The 26,445-nt window shown below is 40.8% G+C and overlaps 1 protein-coding gene across 11 annotated transcripts in view; it reads right to left on the reverse strand.

The window, feature by feature from the left end:
* The window catches only part of atp2b2 (ATPase plasma membrane Ca2+ transporting 2), a gene marked incomplete at both ends in the record, with an annotated part of 83,358 nt that overhangs the window by 20,397 nt on the left and 36,516 nt on the right, over positions 1–26,445 (reverse strand). For 2 of the 11 annotated variants that reach the window (XM_080495674.1, XM_080495672.1), the window contains 7 exons: positions 9,760–10,002; positions 11,762–11,976; positions 14,379–14,543; positions 17,760–17,801; positions 20,240–20,332; positions 23,112–23,267; positions 26,020–26,145. In XM_080495674.1, the coding sequence (XP_080351800.1) occupies positions 9,760–10,002; positions 11,762–11,976; positions 14,379–14,543; positions 17,760–17,801; positions 20,240–20,332; positions 23,112–23,267; positions 26,020–26,145 (1,040 nt within the window). Of the gene's footprint in view, positions 1–9,759; positions 10,003–11,761; positions 11,977–14,378; positions 14,544–17,759; positions 17,802–20,239; positions 20,333–22,729; positions 22,763–23,096; positions 23,268–26,019; positions 26,146–26,445 lie in introns of all 11 variants that reach the window. The other 9 variants (XM_080495671.1, XM_080495679.1, XM_080495677.1 and 6 more) reach the window with 8 other exon arrangements.

Consider the following 26,445-nt stretch of genomic DNA (forward strand, 5'->3'; position numbering starts at 1 on the left):
GACAAATCTCATTATTGTTTTACACACATGCACACACAGACACACACACACACACATGCGCACGGACAAGCACACACTCAAAATGTGATGACCAACATCAAGAATCTCTTGAGCGTTTTGTTTCAAGTAGAGACATGGTAAGTGCTTGCACACGTGTTTTTATATCTCCAGGAGACATTGCATTAAATCCCATACATTTTCCCACAGACTTACATTCACCTTCTACTGCCCTCAGTCTCCCCGGTTCATTTTCAACTGTTCTCAATATTTGCATGTCTGTGCAAACATGCAGATGTGTAGGTTTGAGTCACGTAACGTCGACTGAAATGTGCTGTGTAAATACGGACAGATCGACTATGTTTTAACAAGTGGATTTAATAATTATCATTAATATAATTTGTTATTTTTGGCTTAAAAGAAATAAAGCCTCCAGATTAAATAGATTCCAGCTCCCACTACAGTAATGAAGAACACAAACACGCACGTACGCTCGCGTACACACACACACACACACACACTGACCACTGTAGTGACACTGATGCTCATATGTGCAGACACATCTAAAGAGTGTGGAGTCCTCACTGTCATTAATCATAGCATGCCTCTTCACACGATCACACTTCTCAAGCTGATTTTACTTTTAGCCCAATTAAAGCCACGGGGTTAATAGACAAAGACAGTGAATCTCTATCCTTCTGATAAATTGTTTGCACAGAAAATATAACAATAAATACAGGATGACGCCTTCTGATTTTGTCTTAAAAAAAATGAAAAACAAAAAATGACTGGAACTGATGAGAACAGTAGCCAAATCATTTCCTACAGTTTGACTAATTACTGTATTTGACTCTGAAAGGACATAATCTCAATTTGGGGTGATACAAATTACCCATGAAACGGTGAACAATTGCTGGTAAGTGCTGATTAATGTTGTTGTTAATGAGTAATATGGAACATAACGGTGTTTGATTGTACAGCATGTTACATTTGCTTCATTTGGATCCCCATTAGCCGGCGCTGAGGTGACAGGCGGGCTCCCTGAGGGCTCTGCTGCATAGTACCTACAGCACAGCCGACACCTACACTCACATCTGTACAACAGTTTGTCAGGTACACTCTTTTTCCTCTCTCTCTCTCTCTCTCTCTCTCTCTCTTGCACTCCACACATACACCGAACTTAATTCTTCTACCGTGCTGCTCAGCAGACACCTTCAGTCTGCGCTATTTACCCCAAAATAGACTCGCTGTTCTGCGTGTACACGGGCCTGCGAACAGGAATGGATTTAAAAAGGGTAGTTTGACATTTTGACGTTGGTATTGTACTTTATTGCTGTTGTTCTCTTCCCTCTACGCTCGTCGAGGTGTGTTGAGAAAGATTCTGCCGGCGGTATTGTTAATCGCATTGATGTCCTGTCGGAACTGATGCACTCGCATTTTCCTTATGAAGCCGGCGCCTATCCACCTGCTGACAAGACTTTAATTGTGTTAATTTGTATTAACAAGGTGGCTGAGACAATAGAATAAATGTCCCGAAACTGCAGAATGCAGAACTTTAGATTTGGTCAGTGTGAAGGGTGTTTCTATTGAGCGTGTGAAATATTTATAGCAGACCTGGGCACTGTAAAACTATATACAGGCCGTTTGATTTCCTTAAATGAATGCTGTTAATACAGATTAAATCGTGAAACATATGTGGTTGACTTGTTTCGGCTGACGGCCAGGGAGTCCAGCTGACAAAGACACGTCCACATTTACATTCATCGTTAAAACCAAATCAGAGCGTTGGCCCAGCTTCACCTAGTAATTGGGCATATCTGGTTATTGTCCAGCCGTGTGTCTCGCAGACATGAGTATAAATACTTTACAAGGAGCACACAGAGAAGAGTTTGCAGTAAATAACAGAATTAATGCCTTTTCCTAATGACCAATGATTGCATCAGGAGGACACTGCCTGTCATTGGCTAATGAGGGGACGTAACAAATTGTCTCATCTGTGGGGGGGGGGTGGGGGTGAATGGGGGGGTGGGGGTGGTGGGGTGTGATGAGCTACTGGCAAGAGCACGACATCAAGTTAAACCATCTTTTCATCCATCTTCTATTGAGCTTCATCCAACTTAGGGTGGCAGAGGCTGTAGATTTGATCCGGGCTGACTGTGGGGGTGGGCGGTGTACGCCACAGTTCACCAGTCCATTACAGGGCAAACACAGAGAGACAGACACACAAGCAAGTACCGTTTCTTTGTTTTTGTAACGAAACTCTCCACACATACAGTACATGAAGGGAACGGCAGGGTTTACAAACGTTCTAATGTACAACGGCCAAGTTAGATTGTTATTGCGGGTGACTCTTATCTATAAAACTACTAACTTGTGGGAGAATATGAACTGGGAGTCATGACACTGGCGACCCATGCATGTGCAGAAGGAACACATGCAGTAACAGCATTTCTGTGTTTTTAAAATGTTGTGTTTTCAGTGACTCCGAACACCAATGCGGTGCAAATGGAGACTCTTAATGCAACTTGTGGGAGAAAATTGCAGCACCCACAGAAAATATTCAAATTCTGCAGAGGAAGTGCCAGGAAAGCCAACCTCTTGGGTTCAACAGGGGTTTATGTGCCTGTCAACTTGTGGAGCAGGTGTGCCAATGTGTTCTCCGGGAGGAAAGAAACTTCACATCGACCGGAAGGGAAAGGGCTCACTTGATCTGGAGTTTCAGAGCAAATCCACAAAGCTGGGCCTCACAATCCATCCGGTTTTTGGGGGTGTTAAGCAGGAGGTGTCAGAAAAGTTACTGCAGGGATAACTGGCTCAAGTGTTGATAGAATACTACTAATCAGCTAACCCAGTGGTTGAGGCCACACCAGTCAAACATGTGGTGTAGGAAAACTGGTACCAGGAAATGTGATGGTGGATTGCTTTAACTGTAAATCTTTAAAACGGACAGTACGACACTGAGATGTAGTTTATAATGTCTTTTGTGCAAATGAAATGTTTAACTGCTCTGTTAAAGAAAAAAAGGAGGCAATTCACAGATACTAAAAAGGGGGAAATGTAAACAACGCCGCCGTTCATTCTCAGAGACTCCGCAGAGGTTTCGCTTGACGTGGGTTTCTACGCACAAAGGGAGTTGCTGGCATGGGACACCCAGTGTTGGCATGACCAGACGACTGTTGGCATGTCCTGTCCTGGACGTGGCTTCGGACCAGCTGCCCTCTCCCTGGTTCTTGGGTGTTCCTGCAGGCGAGGACATATGCCAGAGGGAGAGCTGGCAACTTTACTTCCTATTCCACCTGGGGCTCTCCTTAATCCAGCCCTCCTGTTCCTTCCTTCTCCGTTTTCTTCACCCCCCCCCCCCCCCGTTACATCCCCCTTCTCGCTGTCTTATTCTGCTCTGACTTTGATGTTTGCAGATTTTTTTTTTTCTCTCCTTCCTTTGCCTTCAGTTTCTATTCGTCTTCCTTGCTTTGGATGACTTTCTCTCCCGCATTTCACCACAGTCTCTCACAAGGTCCTCCACCTTCCCTGCCTCCGCCTTCCCGCTCGTTCCCTCTTCGCATGTAGGAGTAGATGATATACAGTAGCTCTCCACATGACTATAGCAGCCAACTGGGCTGAGACCTGGAGGCGTGCTGCAGGCCGGTAATGCAGTCCGTGAGGAGGACACTTGTCACGCAAGTGTGCTTTTCACTCGCATATTCTCTTCTCCTCTATTCTTCTATCATATATCCTATTAGTGACTCTGCTACATCTTAATCACATATTTAGCCTCTTCTTTCTGCTTCCTATAGTCGTTTGTTTCTATATCACATTATGATATATTTAAATTTGCACAAAGGTTTCATCTAACACTAAATCAAACATCACACACACATGCATCTCAACAGTGAAAATGCATAGTTTCCACGTTTTAGCTGAAGAAAAAGATGTGTGTTTACTGTAAATGGCAGAAACGCTGAAAAAAATGTCGGTTTCAGCATTTCTAGGCCGTGCTATAAACGTTAACAATGGTGAGATGGACTGGGAGTCATGACATTCATACCACAAGTATTTATTATGGCTGTGATGAGCACAGTAACAGCATTTTAAATCATTTGCGGGAGTTGGTGTGTTTTTATCAGAATGTCGTTTTCAGAAAGTTGAATGTCGCGCTGAGCACCGCTGTTATGTAAACGGACACCCAAAACGCAACGGAAGTGTTGCGTTTTCATTTGAAAAGTCGTCCATTTATCTAACATGCATGTCTTTGGACTTCCAGAAGAGCAAAACACGCACAACAGAATATTTTAACTTCATACCGAAAAGCCCCGAACACACCTTTGAATGACTGTTTGTATGGACATGTAATTTCCCTCTACACTGAAAAGCTGTACTTGAAAAAGTGGTAATTCACCACTTGAGTTCATCCATTTTAGCTGTGTTGAAGCTCCCTCCATCATTTCTGCTCTTCCCTGTTTCCCACTACTTACGGCTCAAAGTCTATTGTCCGGGATGTTAGTTTTGATGCCTGGCTGGCAGGGTAGTAATTAACTTGTTTGAATTGAGAATTTTTTTGTCAAGATCCAGTGACAAATGCTAATTACTGCTCTGAATAGAATGAGATGTGTGCCTTAACATACTGGCTTTTGGAAAACAAACCCCAGTTATCCACTAAACAGTCTGCAGAAATCCCTGCATACATGCAACAGTGTCACGGTGAGGTAACTTATCTCAACAATTATCAGTTTTATTACTACTTATGTAGCATTTTCTGACACTAGATCCCACTAATCAGCTAAAACAGGGTCAATGAAAGCATGAAATTGCATCAAATGAGATGGAAATGCAGAGAAACCATTAAGCTTAGTACCTCCGGAAAGATCAAAGCCCCGTGATGACAATTTTTCTCAGCACTCAGTCAAGAAGAGAAGAGAAGAGAAGAGAAGAGAAGAGAAGAGAAGAGAAGAGAAGAGAAGAGAAGAGAAGAGAAGAGAAGAGAAGAGAAGAGAAGAGAAGAGAAGAGAAGAGAAGAGAAGAGAAGAGAAGAGAACCGTCTTTTGGACATGCTTCTGCAGTGGGTATATCCGTCTTCTCAGTCTCCAAAAATATCCTAAAATATGGGGACACTGGGTGCTTCAAGCTAAAAACATCCAAGAGACTCTCATCTCGCCTCCATGTTAAGCAAACCAGCACGCAGTGTCCAGATGACAATCACTGTAAGCAAGGAACTAATTATTATCAAGGCCTCGCTGCTTACGACTGAACAAACGTGAGGCAGTTCATGTTATTTATTTACTATAATTTGCTCACTGGAGACTGATGAGTGGTATTTCTCTTTTGTTTGTTTGTTTTTTTTTTCTATTTCCCTTATAACATGAACTGAAATGTTTTTTTTTTTTTTTTTTCTGCTATCTGGAATCCAACAACCCCATTTTTTTCACCCACATCATGAGCTCCTCCGCGTTGACTTCTTTCCAAAAAGCACATACAGCACATTTCAGAACTCATGCCATGTATTTGTGTGTGCAGCAGTGTTCTCCACCTCTCTCATCCCTGACCGGAATAATGACCCGAGCAGGTGGTGGAAACTACATGAAACTGAGCGTCCAGGACACCGACACAGCCCTGCTGAACACACACACACACACACGCACACGCACACACACACACACACACACACACACACACACACACACACACACACACACACACAGTCTGAACACGTCCTAAAGTGTCAAGATACCCCCAAAACAGATGTGCAAATGAGCAATGCGTGCGTGCGAACACACGCACACACACTGACACACACTGACACACACTCACACACACACACACACACTCACACACGGGGCTCAAAAGAAAGTGTGTATCTGTGCTGCGCGATGTTTTATCTGAGTGACGTCAGTTTTTAGTGACGTCACTAAAGCGCTGTACAGAAATCGCCCCGCGTTATGCTTGAATTGTCTGCTGACAAGCGTGCCAAGCATCTCCTCGTATTCCCGTTTGTATGTATGCATGCATGCACGCATCCCTTTCAGAATGCAAGAATAGGAGCGCACGTGCGCTCGGGTACAGCATCAATGAGCCCGCGCGCGTACAGTATGTGTGCGTGGATTCATTGTGTAAATATGTGTGTGAATTCCTCCCTGGAGGACGAGGCTCCTCCACTTTGTACTGTAGTCTGTATGCGCTGACAGCGGAAGCAGAGCTGCACCACCGAGTGCATTATGGAGCCAGAGAGGCAGTGGGGGGACTGATATGGGTATCAAAGCCTGCTTCTTTGCCTTTGTGCCTTTGTGTGGTGGCCATCAAAGACTTCCATAGCCATCCTGGCATCCCACAGGACTGGCCTCTTATATAAGGACAAACCATCCAGCATACTGCAGGGCTGGAGTGACGCTGAGGGAATGGGGGAGGCGGGGGACGGAGTAGAGGGAGGCACTCAATATTCCTCAGGAATTTCCCTCCTGCAAAAGTGCTTGCTGAATTCTCTCCGTGCCTTATTTTCATCCGTCCTTCTCCGTCAGACTGTATAATGGTGCTTCTCATCCATTCTCCATAATTAGAGCTCTGGGTAGTTTAGCACACACACTGTACGGTATGCTATTTATGCACCTCCACCCCCAAGGTCAGCTGAGCTAATCTTCATTAATAAAATATTGTCCACCGCTAGCAGATGGTCTTGTCCAACTTGGAGCAGGGATGTAATGAGATCATTCTGACATGGGTCATGTGGCGGTCGAAGCTCTCGCCTCAGAGCGAGAAGGTTCCCAGCTCGACTTCACTCGAGAGACTTTCTAAGTTACTTAGTTCCCCGTGCAAAATAGAGGCGTCACTTTTATCTTCATTCACCAAGAGACTTCATCTTTTTTTTCAATTTCCATTTTACTGAGATGTATTGATTCTTGCACGAACTAAATAAAACAAAGAGGTCTGTGCCCTGATTTATTTGGAACTCAGCGGTTACTTGCAGCACTCGGAAACTGGGAGTCCTGGAAGTTCATCATCGTTCTCTGAAAGCAACTGAATCGCTTGACTTGATCTACTTGCCTTGAGATGCCTCTTTCCTACCTTGAAATTTGAGAATATGCACAATTTGCGATTCTAATTACGTTTTTGTTGTTATAACTGTTCCTACTGGAACAAATGCAATATAGAGATATATTCTAATAGTGGTCAGTAGGCTTGTTATTAGGATTTTCTGTGTTCTCCTTGTATGTGTGGGTTTAATTTGGTTAATCTGTGATGGACGAGTAATCTGTGCAGGATGTAACCTGCCTTCACCTACATTCAGCTAAGATCTGCAACCCTGTACAAAGCAGTACAACAGTGCTTCACTTGGCTGGCTTTACTGGTACAATTATTTCCCAATTATATAGATCGGCTGGATTTATTCAGAATTTCTGACAGAATTGTCATAAAAAAGTGTGTCCTTTTTTCGGGGGGTAGTTCAACTTTCAATATCTGGCAATTCTTCAATATTGCTGAATGTTTTGAGGCTGAAGGAATGGATGTACATTTTAATTACATTTATCAGCAAACCCTATATATTTAAAAATCAGCAAACCATGAAGAATGTAAAGCTTTAGTTAAGTGAAGCGCACTCCCGCGCTGCACTCAGCTCCTTTTATATCATAGAGGAAAAAGTTCACACCTATCATTACATTGCACTCTGAAGCTCTTCATATAAAATTGATGGTGCAAGTTTTGTAGTACGTAAGAGGTACACGATGTGCATGCTGCAGGTAATTATTGCAGATGCAGGTTTGCAAACAGTGAAGATATGAGAGGTGACTTCAATTCATATTTAATCTTTATTCAACTTGTACTTCGATACATGAATTAAACTCCTTGAGGAATGGAGCGGTGAGTTGTGCCAAGAGAATACCAACGTACCAATGTAATACTGAAAAATATATTTCATCAATGTTTTTAAACAGTAGTAGCATATTGTCCTGGTAGAAATACCATAAAAGTTCACTTTAGAAAAATTGCCTGCAGATTGATGGACTTTGCTTTCATCCACAGAAGAAGTAATGATTTAAAAGTAATGACATTACTGTAATTAAGTAGTATTTTGATGGCCCAGCTTTTTTGTAATCTCATATTTAAGTGCAATTTACACCACGTAAACTGCTTTGCTACTTCTTCAGTCTCTACTGAGTATGTCTCAGTAGTTTGATCTTAAATCTTGATTTATTGTAAAGTTGTGTATAAATACTAGTAGCCATTTGCAGTTTTATGAAATGTGTTTGATGATTATTTGGTTTTTTATCGTCTCCACAATTTGTCAGATATTTTAAATGGATTTTTTAATCTTCCACATCCACCCTGTTCCTCGTGTACACATAGTACAAGCAAATCAGAGTGTGAGTATTCAAAATATTAAATACATTTTCATACAATTGCACTTGGGACCTTTTGTCATTTGTTTGCAGAAGGAGTCACTCTTGATGCTGCAGACTAAGATTATCTGTCATTATTCCTGTTTTGAGCTTCTTCTAATTATATAAAAAGGGTCCCTTTTTAATGCGTATGCCACTTTATGGCGTCTGAATGAGGAAATTGCTCGTTTGACGTCCTGCAAATACAATGAAAAGAGGAACGGATGCTTTGAAACAATAATTAAGTGAAATCATCAGAGATTTTCTTGATTTAAAAAGTCTAAATCTGATTTTAAAGTGTGTATATCTGCTGTTTATCAAAGGTTACATTGTTTTAATGGCTTAACACACTCGGAAAGTCACGTTTGTGGCCATTGTGCTTTTTCATTTCATCTTTTATGCGTATTTATTTATCTATTTAATTATTTATCTTTGAGATAAATGTACTTGTTTTATTAAGTGTGGTTGCGTGTTTCTCTGGTGAGATCTGCCGACGCCGCTACACGTGAGTATATACTTGGTCAATTTTGACTGACTACGTCCTGATTAGTGTAGTATAACATTTACGATACTTCTCCAAGTGATTTATGATGGAAATATTGCCTCGGATGAGTGTCCTAAATAGATTTCCATGCAAACAGGTCTGAGATTGTGTGATTAAACATCTGCTGCGTGCATGTCCAAAGATCAATCTATCTCTTTCTTACTTCTCGCAGGTCTAATTGGCTTAGAGAATCTCTCTCTCCGCCGCATTCACTGTAAACGAGAGAGCATCTCCAGCACTTAGACGGATTGGATTCAATTACAGTCGGCCACGCTCTCAATATCAGATAAGACAAAATTACACAACCATTCTCAAGGTGGCAAGTTGAGTGAAAGCCTGACGAATGTAAAGCAGCAGCCAAGGACACCGACTGAACAAAGTAGTGCAGGGACCGGTCTCACTCTTTCTGGACTGCTGGACTTACAGGTCACCTCGAACCTTCAGCTAAGTCAAGACATTCAGGCGTTGTAGCAGTAGACAATATCTTACATGCTCTCATATATACGATAAAGAACACAAGAAAATGCTATTTCACATTTTGACAATATAAAAACTATTTGTAAAGTCACAACAGCGGGACAGGCTGAAGGACTCTAAACAACGAAACTGTATTCTCCTGTAGAGAAACTCAATTTTATTATTTTCTTGCAATTAGGGTCATATCGCAAATGGTCACGTATTGTTTCTACTAATTATGGATAAATAAGACATTTTGTAGATAATTGGGTGTAGACGACGAGTCCCAGTGCCGAAGTCTGGTGATACATTAGAAAAGAGCACGGATTTGTGGAATGAGCACATTTCCTGTTTCAGTGGCCAACAGGCTTCTCTTTGCTGTTGCAGCTGACTTACCAGTATCTTGGTGGTGTAGGCGCTATTGATGGAGATGGCGTTGACCAATAAGTCCAGTGATTTGGGCGGCAAAGCTCCGGGTTCGGGGATTTCTTTGTAGTGCACATCCCCGACGTAACACTGCACGGCCGTCATGCGGTTGGTGGTGAGCGTGCCTGTCTTGTCGGAGCAGATGGCCGTAGCGTTGCCCATGGTCTCACAGGCGTCCAGGTGACGCACCAGGTTGTTGTCTTTCATCATTTTCTGGAGGAGACAAAGCGTGACCACTCAGAACTAAACACTTTAACCCTTAGATGCACAGGTGGGGTCAAAAATGACCCCACAGGTTGTTATTCTTCAACATCTTTACAATGAAAAGTTGTAATATATTCATATTCCAGGTATTCCTCAGAAAACATGTTTGTGACATGAGTCCATTTGCATTTTTATTTATTTTGTCATTAATTTTAAGAAAGTGCAGTTTTTGTATCTCGACCCCCACTCTTCCACAAGTGGGGGTCAAAAATTACCCCAAGCAGTTCCTATGGAATCTTCTATGATACTTAATTCTTAGCAACTCCGATAGTCCCACTTAAACATCTGATGTCAGCAGTCTCACCACCCCGGAGGTCAGTTTTACCCAGCAACGTACATGTAAGCATTATCTCCATTTATGAACTTATTTTTCATTGACAAATTATGTGCGATCAGATTAATCTACTTTGTTGTTAGCTGACAGTATTGTATTTAGGTAGGTAACTGCCATTTCTTAAAATTAATGAAAAAATTCATAAAAATGCTAATGGTCTCATGTCACAAAGATGTTTTGTGAGGAACACCTGGAATATTAAAATATTACAACACTTTGTTTTAAAGATTTTGAAGAATAACAAGCCAGTATTGCAAATACGCATTGATTTGAATTGGGGTCATTTTTGACCCCACTTGTGGAAGAGAGTAGGAACTGGAAGGTTGTGCATCCGAGGGTTAAAGCAGCTGGACGGACTCCTCAACAAACAATGAGTTGATGACAGTTACAGACGAGGTGAAAAAACATAAAAATAGTATTAAGTGCTAATGACAGGACAGCTATACTTTCTGCTTCTTCTATTGTTCCACAAACACTGATTTGTTTTGAGCTTTGGAAAAAAAAAACCCTCTAAAAATGTCAAAGTTAGTGCGCAAGGTCACCTGATTGATGCTTTTATTTTTAAAGTGTAATAGAGAATAGAACATGAGTGACAATAAAAATATTGTATGGAGAAAAAGCAATTTTATCACCAATTACAGAAATCCAGTGAGGAATACATCTGATTTAAACATATCTCGAAGGTAAAAATTTGAAATAGAAATGATTTTTCGCAGAGATTTTCTTATGGATAAATGGCACACAATGGAGTCGGTGATTAACTTTTGTTCCTTTAAACAGTCTCAGGTCATAATTGGTCATTAAAATACCATTCAGAACGAGTTTATAAGCCTCGAATGTGCTTGATTCGTTTAACTTTTACAGGCCAGAACCGGCCTGCAAGCCACCAAGCTGAGTTTCAAACTGTTAAAGAACACATCTTTTCATTTTGCACCAGAAGATTTAATCAAAATAGGTTTTACCTTGAGATTGTTCAAATTTCTGATAGTAATTGTATGATAGCTTTGTTTTTTTTGTGCATGAAAATATCGACATTTTTATCACGTGTCCTCTGCACGACAACAAAGAAAAAAATAGAAGTTGAAATTCAAAAGGTTATTATGTTACTATTTTATCGGTCTGGCCCATTCAGGATGAAATCGGGCGTCGTGTGTTTTACCCCTCTGCTCCAACTAAAATGTTCACACAGTTTTTATCATTCGACCAATAAAATTCAACCGGATATATTTATTTGTACAAGGCAGCATAACTGCAGTCAATTAAAAATATATATCAATAATCGTGTTTTTTAAGTTTACTGTGTACAAAATCAAAACTTGGTTTGTGTAACTCAGACTACAAAGTAACTCCAATCTCCCTACAGCTGTTTCCTACCTTGACAGAATACGCCAGGGAGATGGTGACGGCCAGCGGCAGCCCCTCGGGAACCGCCACCACCAACACAGTCACACCGATGATGAAGAACTTGACAAAGTACTGGACGTAGATGGGAGTGCACTCTGGCATCCAGGGGCGCTTCTGCAGCACAAAGTTGTCGATGGCGAAGTAGAGGACGAGGATGATGACTGTGATGGCCGACATGAGCAAACCTGGAAGGGGCACAGAGGGCATCAAGTCAGGAGGGGGACCACGCCAACGCCAAGGCCAACGCCAACGCCAACGCCAAGGCGTGGCAAAATGTGGAGGGGAAACAAAGCTGCGAAGACACTCAAGATAAACAGATCATTTTGCTGAACATTTTGGTGAAAACTGGGGAGAAATGTGAGAAACAATTCAAGGTGTCACCACAGTTTTTATCTGTATTTACAAATCGGAAAATTAGAAGTTTTCAATATCTCCTTAGGTTGTCCTATTTGTTCCCTTACGTTTTAATAATAAAAAAAAGAAATGTGTATTACAGTATTTGGGTTGAGGCAAAAGTGGAAAAAGTACTGAAATTCATCCATTCATACAACAAAAAACACAGCATTTGCACTTTAAAAATGATTTAAATCTCCAGTGTATTTATATAAAGTAAAATTTTTTAAGAATTGTTGTTTTGAACAGTCTCTGATGCTAATCAGTTTTCACTGACTTTGTCGAGTATAATACAACCCCACAATAGAGGCAAATGAATCTCCTTCACAGTTTCATCTCTCATTTGTTCTCAGCATCAAATCGACTAACGCCGGCGTCTGTGGCTGTTTAACAAAGGACACAATTCATTTTCATTGTTGCTTCTCATCAAACTGCAGGTTATACTTTTGAATGAAACAACCATCACAGGCTGTACTTTCTGTTTCTGCTATGACGTGAAAACACACGTGACAAACAGCTTATTAAAGACTTCCTTTCTTCCTTGAAAATGTTGATATTTTCACAAAAATCTAAAAATTACAAGGGAAAATTACTACAATCTCAATATGAAGTCAATTTTAATGAAAGCTTCTCGTGCAAAATCCAGTGAAATGTCCGAAAAACCTCTCCTACACCCGTCGCATGCAAGAAAGTGTCAACTTTTTCAATTTAATCTATGTTTTCTTGACACTTTTATCTTTTGGTTGGTGGTTTGTCAGGCCCGATTGAGCATCTTGTGGGCTGGATTTGGCTGGACTGGATGCGACGGACCCAAAACATGGCCACTCATCCACTCATAAATCTTGAGTGCATAAACTCCAGCAAGGTTGGAGGAAAAAGAGCAGATCGGGCAAAGTCCATCACATTTTTTACTTGACTTAACAATACTTCTATGACAAAATAAAAACACTAGTTTAGATGCTTTACTTGGGTAAAAAGAAAAAAAAATTACTGGTTGTGGAATATATATGAGTAAAACATTAATAAAATATGTTTATTGACATATGGTGTCTATTATACTGTACTTGCATGAGACAGATACCAACCTTCAAACAGCTATAGTTGTGTAGTTCTGTTTTTCAGCTGGAATACATCAAATGTATTATCATTATCAATGACAATGTGCTTGTTGCAAGGCTTTAGATGGAAACTAAATTCCAGTTCCACCGTCTCGTCTGCTTGCTCATGTGGACTTGTTAGGTTTTTCTCTGTAAAAATGCCTTGAAATGTATTGTTGTATTTGATGCTATAGAAATCAAATCTAATTGAAGTGATAAGTGTGAAGAGAATGTAAGAAAACATACAGATAAGTAGGGAATCGCAAATAAAAGAAAATGCAGACCTGTCCATCTACAATAACAAAATACAAGTAATTTGTAATTTGATTAAACCCCACAGACTTAGACTTAGTTACAATAATTGGAACAACAGTATACTTGGAGTCATTATGACTTAGTATTAGATGGACATCAAAGCCACGCCTGTGACAGACCTGGTGTTCTTTATAAGACAGAACGTGTCTGAAGTGTGCTATGTCCAAACTCATGATCTTTTGCTGCTGCTTGTATGCTAATACATCCAAGTTCTTTTGTTGTTATGACGTCCCGTCCTCATTCCATCACTCAGAGCAACAGTCTGATCTAAGAGCACACGAGGCGTCTTCAGCAGCCCTCTGTGAACGCTCAACCCTTTCAAATCAAGTTCAATCAAGAAGGAATGCATGAGGAATACAAATCTGCAGTCCAGTCGGGTTTTTTTCTGTTATTTTTCTGTTATTTTTCACGAGGCTGCTGGAAGGACTCCTAAAGTGTGGGATAACAGCGTCCTGTTCAAAGACACGCTTTCAGGTACCTCCGGAAAGTAACTCAACAACTTGTCAGCGCTGTAATTTGATTCAGATTACATTACAAACTGTGTGGTTGCGATACTCGCTGCAATATTGCCAAACGTGAACGTGCCGCGTAACACGACCCCACCAAAACGATGCAGAAAGTTCCATCATCCAGATAAATGAGCTTTCGTCTGAACTGCCCTGAAGTGGGTCTGATCGGTGGAAAACATTTTTTCCTTGATGGACAGGATGATGGTTCAGGAGCTCCTCGTTTCTCTGATCTATCCTGGCGTGACTGAGTGATGGACTTGTGATTCACTGTACCTGCTTTGCCGATCTGGACGGCCAGTTTGGTCAGCTTCCCCTGCAGGACGGACTTCTCCTTCTTGGAAACGGACACCTTCTTTCTCTCTTTTTCGTCGGTCTCTCCGCCTTCAGCGCTCTTTAGAGGCTGCATCTCCATGGCGGCCGCGCCATCTGGCTTCTTCACTGTAAACACCACAATCAAAGAAAGAAAAAACAAAAACATACAGAGCCACTGTTAGAAAAAAAAAGGTCAGACGCAGGAAAATAGGAGGAAGAGGGACGTCCTTCAACACCCAGGTATGCTCGGGATCGGCATACGGTTAGCGGTTACAACCAAAGGAGAGACGACTGTGATGTCCCACCGAACTAAACGGTGTGTATTGAGCTTCCTCATACCCAGATAGCAATTGATTGTCTGTCCCTTCGTTGTCTTTTCGGCAAGATCAATCAGGATTTGAACCTCCTGTGAGAACTACACCTACACAGATTCCATCACTGCCATTATCTTTCGTTACAAACAGTTAATCAGTCGTAATTCAGTGGCATTAAATCTAATGGAAAGGTCGTGTTCACATGGTTTTTATAAGTCTGCTGCACAGTCGACCAAAATAAAAAAGTAACTCATATATGGTCAAAAAAACTTTTTTGGTGTATGTACTCCCAAATGGGCGCGCACGGAAAAGATTAATAAGATTCAAATTAAACCAGCGCCTAAGAAAGTAATCTTTCAACCTCTCCACTTAAAGAGACAGGCACACAGAATAATAAGTACTTTCATCGGTACTTGGTAACTGGCAAGTAGCTCTTTAAAAAATGTTTTTTTTAAGAAAATCTATACAAATCTAAAGCTGGCTGCAGTGACTGAACCAAGCATGGATGAGAAATTACAGTATCAACAACTTAACGGAAACTCCACATTGTTTAACTCCTATGTCTTATAATCAGATAACACACTGAAATAAATCACACATTTCACTGAAATTCCCATATTTGGAAGTTGATTGGCAGAAAAAAAATAAATGCAGCGCGTGAACATTTAAAGAAAAATCCACATCAAAGCCATTTCCAATACCATTTTCTGACACGTATTTCAATTTGTGTATATTACAGGTACACAATAACTAACACCACTTAAAGTGTGATTGTAATTTGATCTGCTCAACGCTGTAGGGACGGTTTTATAATGTGACATAAACCGAGGTCTTGCTGTTCAGGCAGTAACACCAAATCTTCAATTACCTCAGCCTCTCTCCGTCTCGTCCACCCCCGATACGCACATCCACATCCACATCCAGTGCTGCTCTGGTAATGTAACTCATTACCAAGAATCACTTCAGCCCAGTCCCCCAATCGCGGCGAGGCGCACGTTTGACAGTCATGGAAAAACCTTTTAATGCTAAACATTTGTCATCCTCTTCTGCATGTGTGTATTGTTTTTCCCCCCCCCCCATGTGATGTGCATCCAGCTGTACGCAGAAATACTTCAGGTTTTATGCAGTAAATCAAGGAAGGCTGATCTTGATTGTAATTACCGTGCTGAACAGCGTAGTTTTCAAAGTGTTAAATCTGGTTCAGAGCCTTATATAATGATAAAGTAGGTGTCGAGAGGCTTATTTAGCCTCCTGGCAATTTGCTTAGGGCACACTTTGACAGGGAAATATATTCAGACCTGTGAAAAATGCTTCAAATAAACTTTCTTTTGCATGCACACGTAGTAAAAGAGAGACATAGGACACAGTAGTTGTTGTTCAATAGTCTGTGTGTTTCAAACATCATCCTATATGTCTGTCATGGGTGAGCTGGTATTTTTTAAATAGATTTTTGTCCTGGTCTTGGTGTTATTCTTGTGTACTTTGTCCCATCTTATATCTCCCAAGTTATTTTAACAGCAAGTTTCCCTTTTGTTTTATCCCCGTCGTGGTTTCACGTTCATGTTTTGGCTGTTCCTCCCGTGCACGTTCAATGTTGTGGCAATGCCCATGTGCCTTTTGCAATTCAGGCTTGGTCTCAGACGAAAGACGAGCAATCGCGATATCTCAGATTAAAATCTTTGGATTTGTGTCAGAATCTGAGAGGAGATCACAGACAGTCACAGTCGTGCGACCGCAGGTTATTTCCTGGCGGTCACACTTCACCGAACAGCGTGACTCCTGCTACAACCTTCAATAGAAATGCAAGCAGAAAACGGCAAGAAGATCAAAGTCGGTCCGGCGTGGCAACGCGTCGAGAGATGAAAGATTCCGCAAGGAGGTGGACTGCTGGACCGTATCCACATGTTCCATTAATTTAATGATAAAACTATTTCCCCAGTGGAGCATGTTGGAGATGTTGACGCCCTCTGCTTGTAGCAGGATGGTTGTGGGTTCGAATCTGGGTGGATTTTGGTGTGTTGTTGCTCCGTCATTCATACTCCTCACCAAAACTAACTAGTTTCCCCACTCCCTGTGTGTGTGTGTGTGTGTGTGTGTGTTCATTATAAAGCCTCTTGCGTCTAACGTTTCTGTTTTTATGTAGTTCATTTTTTCCTCACTTGCAATTCTTGTTTTTTTTTTATATTTATTCTCTATACTTTCTTACACTTCTGTACTTCTGCTTGTTTTTTGGATGATGGTTATTTACTCTGCCTGTTATCTGACTACATCTGCAAATAAAACTGCCAAAACCAAGTCGGCAATCTTCTGCTTCTTCAGTTTCTACCTGTATTCCCGACACATTGTTTGTAAAACATCTCGTGGATAACCTGGGTTCGGTTATATTTTTTCTTTCAAAATATATATATATATATATATATATAAAAGAACAATATGAGAAAACAATGTTACACACACCTCGCAGAAAACGAAAAGAAACATGTCACAGTATCCTTTAAATCCCCACATCTTTTTTTTGTGTTTGATTGTGTAAAGAAAAGTTCATGAAACAGTGGGAAGCGGGTTTACAACTGGAGGAGAGTATTGAGAGGACACTTCCCGGGTGGTTCTGGAGAAAATGCCAACACAAGGTAGCCAAGGGACGGGCTGCTATTCTATCCAAGACAGTAAGACAACGAAACAAGAAGAACAACAGAACAACAGACCAGGGACGACACGTCGGTGACAGACAGTGAGGAGGTGAAGAAGAGGGGGCGGTACTAACCTACAGTAATGTGACTGTGGGTAAAACCTGGGTCAGAAACAATCCAAGCATACATTCAATCTGGAACTGACTCAGTCACGGGCAGTTTTTAAGTTAATGCACAATCCTTTTGAGGATCAAGCGTGGTATTGGGAATAAATGCTGCGGGACTTTCCACTTGCACACGACCCAGAGCTTACGCCGCATGCCATAAAAGGGAGGAAGAGGAAGGAGGAGAAGGAGGAGGGGAGGGGAGGGAGAGAGTGAAAGATATGGTTTGGTTACCTTTAATCTGGTTGCTCTCCATATTGCCATCTTGCATTTTACCTATGATGGAAGACATACAAGACAGGAACAACAAAAATAACCAAGGCAGACAAGTCAACAGATTATCACCACACAGACGACACAAACAGCGAGAACCAAAAAACCACAAACAGGGAGACAGGAAAATGACTTTTAATACAACATCTCTGTGACAGTCACATAGAAAGGTTTCTAAGTGATGCTATGTGACCAAAAGCTGCATCCACTGTCAAGGTGTTTAAAAAAAAGAAGAAGAAGAACTAAAATGAATGTTACACTAAAAGTAACTACACTTCTAGTGTGGCGTGCAGATTTTCTGATGATGGAGAATAAAATGGGCCTTTGTGGAATTAAATATGTTGACAGGGAAAACACTGAATGTGACATCAAATCATGGCTAATTTCAAAAAAAAAAAAAAAATGCACATTGTGCTGACTTCCATTAGCTCAGGTGACATACTCGCACCATGAACACGGGCAATTCCACACGCATCATCAACAACGAGCGTCAAATCATCAGCTCAGAAAATGAGGAACAAGACAAACAGCAGATAGAGCATTAGACCCAACGGACAGTGTAAGCGGAGGGAGATCACACCAGAAACACACGCACACACACACACACACACACACACACACGCACACACGCACACACGCACACGCACACGCACACGCACACACACGCACGCCCACACACACAAAAGACAACATGCAGAAGAGGGGAGTTCAGAGAGCGCATGCAAGATCACACACTTAAGAGGGAGGCAGACTGGAAATATGGACAAGAGAGACAGGGGGGAGCGGTCGAGAGAGAGAGAGAGAGAGAGAGAGAGAGAGAGAGAGAGAGAGAGAGAGAGAGAGAGAGAGAGAGAGAGAGAGAGAGCCTGAAGGAAAAGCCTCCTACATGAAGTTACATAAGAGCAACTGAAGGGAAAATCGAAATCGAAGTTCAGGGACAATGAATTTATAATGCTGCTGGATTGTAGTGAAATCCATTCAAACGGGCATTTAAGTCACCCGGCATTGTTTGTTTTAAATTGTTACTGTCAACTTCTGGGAAGTCCAGAGGAGCTGCAACTGAGTAACTTTGGAAGAAGCATGAAATACTGGTAATTCTGCAAACTGACAAAATGTCACCCGAACCAAATGGACCCAAAGATATAAACTAAACTGCAGCAACACAGCGAGTTCCAGCATCTCAAAGTTACTATTCTATTGGGTCTAACGTTCACATAGGGCAGTGTGTACGTAGACACTACGCACTGTTCTGCGAGTGCTGGAGACGCAGCAACACACTGGCGTGTTCAACGCTGTCGGAGGCACACGAAGCATTGACGCATTTGCATACGGAGAATGAATAAGGCGCATTGCCATTTAATAAATACTTGTGTCGGCTAAAGGTTAGTACTTGTACTTTTATCATTGCATCCCTACTTCCTAACAATAACCAGGCTCCCCGAAGGTATAACACAAGTTTACTTACTTTTTGTGTATGGTTTATTTGGAACGTGTGTTTGCCTTGTGCAGATCCCATTATCTGATGTCACTATAATTAGATTTGCACTTCACTGTTTCATTGGAAGGCAGTCCAAAGGAACTCTCTCATTGCTTTGTCTGTACGAAAACATCATCACATCTGGGCTGCTCTCCAAGGAGTTGGAGATAAGAGAGAATCCAGTGCAACCAAGGCTGGAGGTAATTTTTTTACATGTTTACAACTCCTGCAGAAATTCGAGATTTGCGGTGAAGTGATCTAAACGAACGCTCACCGCAAACAAAACGACAGCAGGATTTTACTTTCTGTCATCATGAATCTTAGTTAAATGATGACAATGAGGAATATTAATCATAGCTACTTTAATCTGAACATTTAATTAACTCAATAGCACTATTTAAAGCTGACGGAAGAGCAGGTAAATAGTCCAATAGTCACAATATTAATAATCCCAATTTAGCAGATTAAATGCTTCATTCAAAGTGGAAGAGAGTACAAGAGTAGTGCACATAGCAGATATATCTTTTTCTATACTATGTTTTGTCTGCATATATAAAAAGAAATGGCACAAATGACACAATTGTGTCTGTGAGCAATATACAGACTACAATTTGGGTGAATTCGCAGATGACAGGCCCCATCGAAATAAGAACACTTTACATTTTCAATTTATTAAAGCTGAGTTTCATTGTTCTGACAGTCTCAAGTCTCTGCATTAAAGGCATCACGAGACAAACAGCAGCCGACAGCATCGGGAGAAAAAAAACAGGAAACACGAGACTAATTTCTACAAGTGAAGATGGCATGCAACTGACAGCACGAGAGGTACGAAACAACTGAGAGAGAGGGAGAGGAGGTGGAACACAGCGCCCAGGGTCGGAGGCAGCGGGAGAATAGAGAAGATAGGAGGAGTCAAAGGTCACAACAAGAGAGAGGTCAGAGATCAGAGGCTTTGTTAACCTACCATTAATTAGGCTGGCACTGCCAGGGGCATTAATGCCTGCAGCCCCATCCGTGGCTATAGTTGCGATGGGGTGGATGGGGGGATGGGAGCAGTCTAGCCAGTAAAAAATGAGGGCCGGACATGAATGAACAAAAACACACATTCGCCCACACACACGCACACACACACATACACACACGCAAGTGGACACACAGGACAGTGAACAGAAATAACATGGTTATAGCACGGATAAAGAAATTCAGCATATGTAGACTGCATGTGTGTGTTAATTAAAAGTGTGTATGTCAATTAGTTTAAATATTGTGCTCCACTCGATGTAAGTCCAAACAAAGAGGTGGACAGACAGGAAACATGAAATCTGAACACAACATGTAAAAAAAGAATATAGTAATGAGTGAAACAGAGCTACAATCAAATATTAACCAACTGCATTTGTTTGTTCTTTCATATCTTTACTGAAGCGATATTTTTCTTTTACCATCAGATCATAGTTTGGCCTCATTTTCCTTGTAGGCAGTGAATTTCAACCATGTTCATGTAATACTTTGAGCATCATAAAATCATAATTTAAGCCAAAAATCTGAAACGAATAAGCTAAACGATGTCATACAACCAATCTCTGAATAACCCCCCCCCCCAACACGCAAAACAGATCCAACATACGAGGAAACCATTTATTATCAAAGGGGAGAATTATGTACAAACCAGTCAAATGAGGTGAAAAATTATATCGTTTTAGTCCTTCTTGAAGCAAAAGTTACTGTTTTAAAATCTCAAAACACTTCCTTTAATCTTTTAATAGCAGTGACACAAATGTTGCATCGTGGGAAAGTGAAGTTCAGTGGCAGTTCTTCGATATTTGTTGGCATGTCAAAGTAAACGTGGGCGTACAGAGTGGAAAATATGTGGAAGATGTGAAATTTTATTTGAAGTAAGCCTGCTTTATTTAGAGTTTTAACAAATGACTTATAAAAACAGTAGTGTACCATTGTAACAACCAATAATATAATAATCTGGGGATTTTACATGTTATAAAGCAGAATACATAATAACTTGCTAAAAGTGTAATACTATATTTGATCCTGTATTGTAATAATGTTTTGCCAATAACGCAATAAGTCATTAAACTGCAGCTAATAATGTAATAATTGAAAAAATTATGCATTCCTTGGGAATTAAAAAGTTTTATTGCGAGTTTTGTGCACTTTGTGTCTCAAAAATAGGCATAATGGTTGTCATATTAATTCATTGAAGATACAAACTCTTAAATAATATTTGTCAATCACGGTCGTATTATTAAGTGATTGAAAAATATTGAGTTAAACTCTTCTCAATGTGTTTTCTGACAAAACGTTTCCTAAGATATGAACTCAGCCATGGAGCCTGTCTCTTTAAAAAAAGACCCTGTTGGTATATGACTTCACTTCTCTCTGTACAGTCTTGGTTGTACGTGTGGACTCTTTCCTGGAAGTAAAACTTAAACTAGACCTCAGAACTTGTTTCTGTTCACCATTCTTAAGTGAAAAATCGTCTAAGAGCAACTTATTACATTATCAGCTTTATTACATTCAGAATGGCCAAATATATCACATTATTAAGTTATTGGTGTTTACATATGTACAACTGTAGGTGATTTAAATCAGCCTTACATAAACTTCTTGCAGTTTCTAACAATTAAACGTTGAACAAATCATCCATCGTCAACAGCTAACACTTTAATTTGAATATGGATACATTCTATGATGTACAGTTTGTCCTTTAAATGATGAAACACTGAAAATAATGCGATCTGCCAGCGCGGCACCGCAGAGGAACGTTGCACTCGTGGTGCAGGTAACACCGAGGAGACATACGGTATCTGGAAGATGACATGTTTGACTGCTACCTTGTGCAATGTGACGAGTCTGACGCGACACATGAATAAGAAGCTTTAAAAAAAAAAACATACAGTGTGTTTTTCCATGCAAGCTACTGAGTCGTGTGCTTACTGATCCTGCGAAAGAAAAACATTGCTCAAGGTGGAATATGTAGGGGTAAAAAAAAAAAAAAATACATATGTAAGATGTAAACATCTTAAAAAAGGCTTGTGTGCTCTCTACATGCGCCGTACACCCGCAGACTGTCGCGCTCATGTCATTGTTCTGCGCTGCAGCAATAACATGAGTTTTCCTCTTAAGGCATTCAGCACAGTATATGAAAAGAGTAGTGATGCCTAATGCCAGCTAGTTAGTTTTGATGAGTGCAGTGCCTGTTGAAGGGGGAGAAGATTATGCGTTGTGAAATGTGTCACCTGTCAACACTTAAAAAGATGCAGTGTCGTGATCATGAGGCTTCTCTTTTTAAGTGTAACTGGAGCAAAGATGCTGGGCTACAGTGGAGGGGGGGGGGGGGGGGGCGGGGAAGGGAGGTCTACTGGGAATCACTATGGGGTTTGAAAGGTCAAGAGGATCAAATACCACTCCCGGGGGTCAGAGAAAGGTGATACTCTACCTGTATTCTGGTGTCCGTCTTCCACTGCCCCTCCTTCGAGGCGAATTTGGAACGATAAGAGAGTAAGGACAATGATGCACCCGAACCCACAGAATCTGCTTACTGCAGCTCACAACTGTACCTCCAAATACTCATCTCACACAGTAAATACACACAGACTCCATTACACAAATACCTACAAAGGGTTCATACAGATGAACCCATTTTATTTTATTATTCAGAAACCCTTTTCATAACGGTTAAAAAAAAACCAAAAAAAAAACCATTACGCTGGCTTTCAGCACATAAATGAAACAGGCTTGTTTTTAAAGGTACGTTGCTGGGCAACACTGACAAAAAAAAAAAGGCAAAAAGACAAAAAGATTACCTCCATACTTCTGACACGATAGTTTGTGGAAATGATGATGGTTACCTTTCCTTTCTTTCTTCTCCTCCTCCTCCACACCGGCGCCCAGTAGGGTGAAGATGATTCCAGTCTGAGAGTTGACGCCGACGGCCGTCACCACCATGCGCCCTGACCCCTCCATTACATGGGTCCCTGAGGAGACGCGTCATATTGAAATAGTCCCCCTTCCAGATTTCACTCTCGAGTGTCATTCAAAGCAGACTCAAATCAGCCGTTACTTAAATCAACCTGCCGTTTTACGCACAGAAATCTGTTGGAAAATGTGAAATTGACCAAAATCATACAAAGTTCTGCATTTTTAGCCAAAATGTGGGATATCTAACCAGGATCAACAAGTCCCTGGTTTTCTGTTTGGAAAAAGAAAAAAAGAACTGACGATAAAGGAGCTTCTTTTATTTCTTTGCAAAATTGAATTGGCCTATGGTGCTTTCCTTGCCTTGCCATATGATTTACTGTAAGATACATTAGATTTGGAAGGATAACTTACACTAGACAGAACAAAATGAGTCTAGAAGTTACCAAATGCCGTAATTTGTCCTATAAATAAAATAAATTCCCTCTGAGATTATACAAGTTTTTGCATCCTATTCTATTGTGTTTTAAACCAGTGATTCCCAACCGGGGGTACACGGACCCCTAGGGGTACACGAGGGTATTGCAGGGGGTACGCAGAAAGATTATAAATTAGCCTACAGTATCCACACACAAAAAAAAAAATTATACTATATTATATTGTATTATATCATGAATTTTAGTAAGGCCATACATTTATTTTCCATGAGTAGCAGTTCGTCCACAGTGATTGTAACACTACAATGCACATAACATGAAAAGACTATAAAGTAGCGCGCTTTAAAAAAAAAAAAAAAAAAAGGTTCACATTCTTGCTGCGGGCGCGCACGATTCGCGAAGCTAGCTAACTCTAGCTGCATACCGACTGTAAACATGGATGCATGGCTAGGCAGGAGTAAACGTCCAGCTACCGCTACTGCTACCGTCGCCTCGGACGCAGGCACAGGGGAGCCCAGTGAAAAAAGGAATTATGAAAGACTTATGAAAGACAAGCAAGCGCAAGTGTCTCATTAAAAGGTATGTTTTTACACTCACAATAATTGTTTTATTTAAATGAGCAGTTGGATAGAAAGACAAAGGGTTAAATATAAGTACACATTAAGGCGAATAATCACACATGAGAGAGGGGGTACTTTTCACATGGAAACCAGCTCAAGGGGTACACTGGTCAAAAAAGGTTGGGAACCACTGTTTTAAACGATCCATGAAATCCGACCTGAACAGTGACGTGAACCCTACTTTGCCACCACCATCTCAATAGGCTTCAATTTGTCAAGGAGAGCATCTAGTTAAACATAGTACACAATGCTGATAAAGAAATAAAGCCAAACAGTTAAATGATTTATTTCAGTGTGAGCATGTTGACAGCACACCTCAATCTGCAGCATGACAGCGGCGGCGTCCATTTAAACGTGGACGTGCATTATCAATCAATCAATCTTTATTTAGATGCATTAGATGCTTGCAGCTCACTTCTAATGCAGCCACGCCTGCGATCTGGTCAGGGGACCTACTTTCTCTATAATTTGTTCTCTCACGTGCAGAACCACTGAATGTGTTGGTTCAAATGCGGCCAACAATGAGGTCAGGTCACATGTTTAATCAACTCCTTCTGAAGGAGAAAGCTTAAGCTTTGATATGTTTCAAACCAGCCGGCTACAGACAGATGAAGATGCGGCGATAATCAGCAAGATGCAAAACTGCTAGATATCGATATTTATCTCAGATCAATAGTTTTTATGAAATACATTATAAATGAAGGGGCTGCCAAAGCACTTGTGAATCATGAAAATCTCTTCAATAACACATTTATAATATTTAGGTTTCCTTAATCTTGTCTGAACGTATCTTCTTCAACTGTTAATCTGTTAATTTATGTTTGCTTGCAGTTGTTCGACTGATAATTGTTCCACAGATTCACAGCTCTAGAACCACCTCTTGAACAAATACATTTATAATTTGATGAAAAACTGTGGACATCTTTGCTTTTCAAAGATTTTAACAGAGCTGTAGACAATGTTAACCTGTAGTAGTTCACTTAAAGTTGTTGACTATATTGAGAACCAATCTGAGGATAGCAGCATGTATTAGAAGAGATGCGATTTGATATCAGTGAATAGAAAACCTCAAACATTAAAGTTACAAGTCTAAATTTAATTGAATATAACCTCTCTTCGGAGGAAAGTAAAAAATGTGTCACTGTACAAATTAGAAGAAGACTGCTTTAGACTTGTGCATTTCTATATGCACAGCACACACACACGCATACACACACACACACACACAGAAAATCATTAACCTTTGCGAGAGTAAGTCAATGTGGGTGAATATGAAGCTAATTAAGAAAGGCAAGAAAATGGCACACAGCTAATTATCCACAGGAAAAAAAAACACTAAGATGTGGGATCAGATTAACCCACATTTCTGCTACCACTGATATTCTGCATTTCTAAGAATCCCACAGATTCTGGCATCTCTGCTGGAACAAAAACAGAAACCAGTGAAGGGGAATGCAAGATGCAAAAATGTTGTATGATAAACTGTCAAGAAGGTTTATTGCCATAGAATTTACTATTTCACACACTACTCTCTGGTAAATGATGGGAATGTTTCATCAAATCAAAAACAGTTTTGGAGGAAGTAGCGTTGTTTTCCTCCCTAAATAAACAAATGAGCATTTGAAGGGTTCACAATTAATTTAGCACAAAGCAGTGATGCAAGATGAAAAGTCTGCATCAGCTGATAGATTGTAAATCAAGGAAACCGGAAAATTGTAAAACACGCCGAGCGCGTGGACGGAGCGTGGACGTACCGGACAACAGCATGGGGTCTTTGTCTGCAGCCTTCTTGACGTGGTCGGACTCTCCGGTCAGTGAGGACTCATCGATCTTGAGGTCGTTACCCTGAATCAACACGCCGTCAGCGGGAAGCAGATCACCTGAAACAGGACAGAGCGATGACGATCTGCAGCACTAAAGAAGAAAACTGGTACGACGGCTCCAGATGTGCTCGACAGCTGTCCAGTAATCTTTGTAGGCGTTGGAAAACAGAGGGTAAAGGCATGAATACAGTATATCTGAAAATTACTTGTATTATTATAGGCATTATCACATCTGAAGTGGTCCATTTTTTCTTGTTATAGGTCATTGTTACTTTATTGGTTGGGTTTATCAATCATTACCTCACAGAACTTAGTGTTTCACAGTTCAAAAAAATTATCAAAGAGAAAATATAGTCT

This window comes from Blennius ocellaris (genome assembly GCF_963422515.1).
Source record: "Blennius ocellaris genome assembly, chromosome: 4".
NCBI lineage: Eukaryota > Metazoa > Chordata > Actinopteri > Blenniiformes > Blenniidae > Blennius > Blennius ocellaris.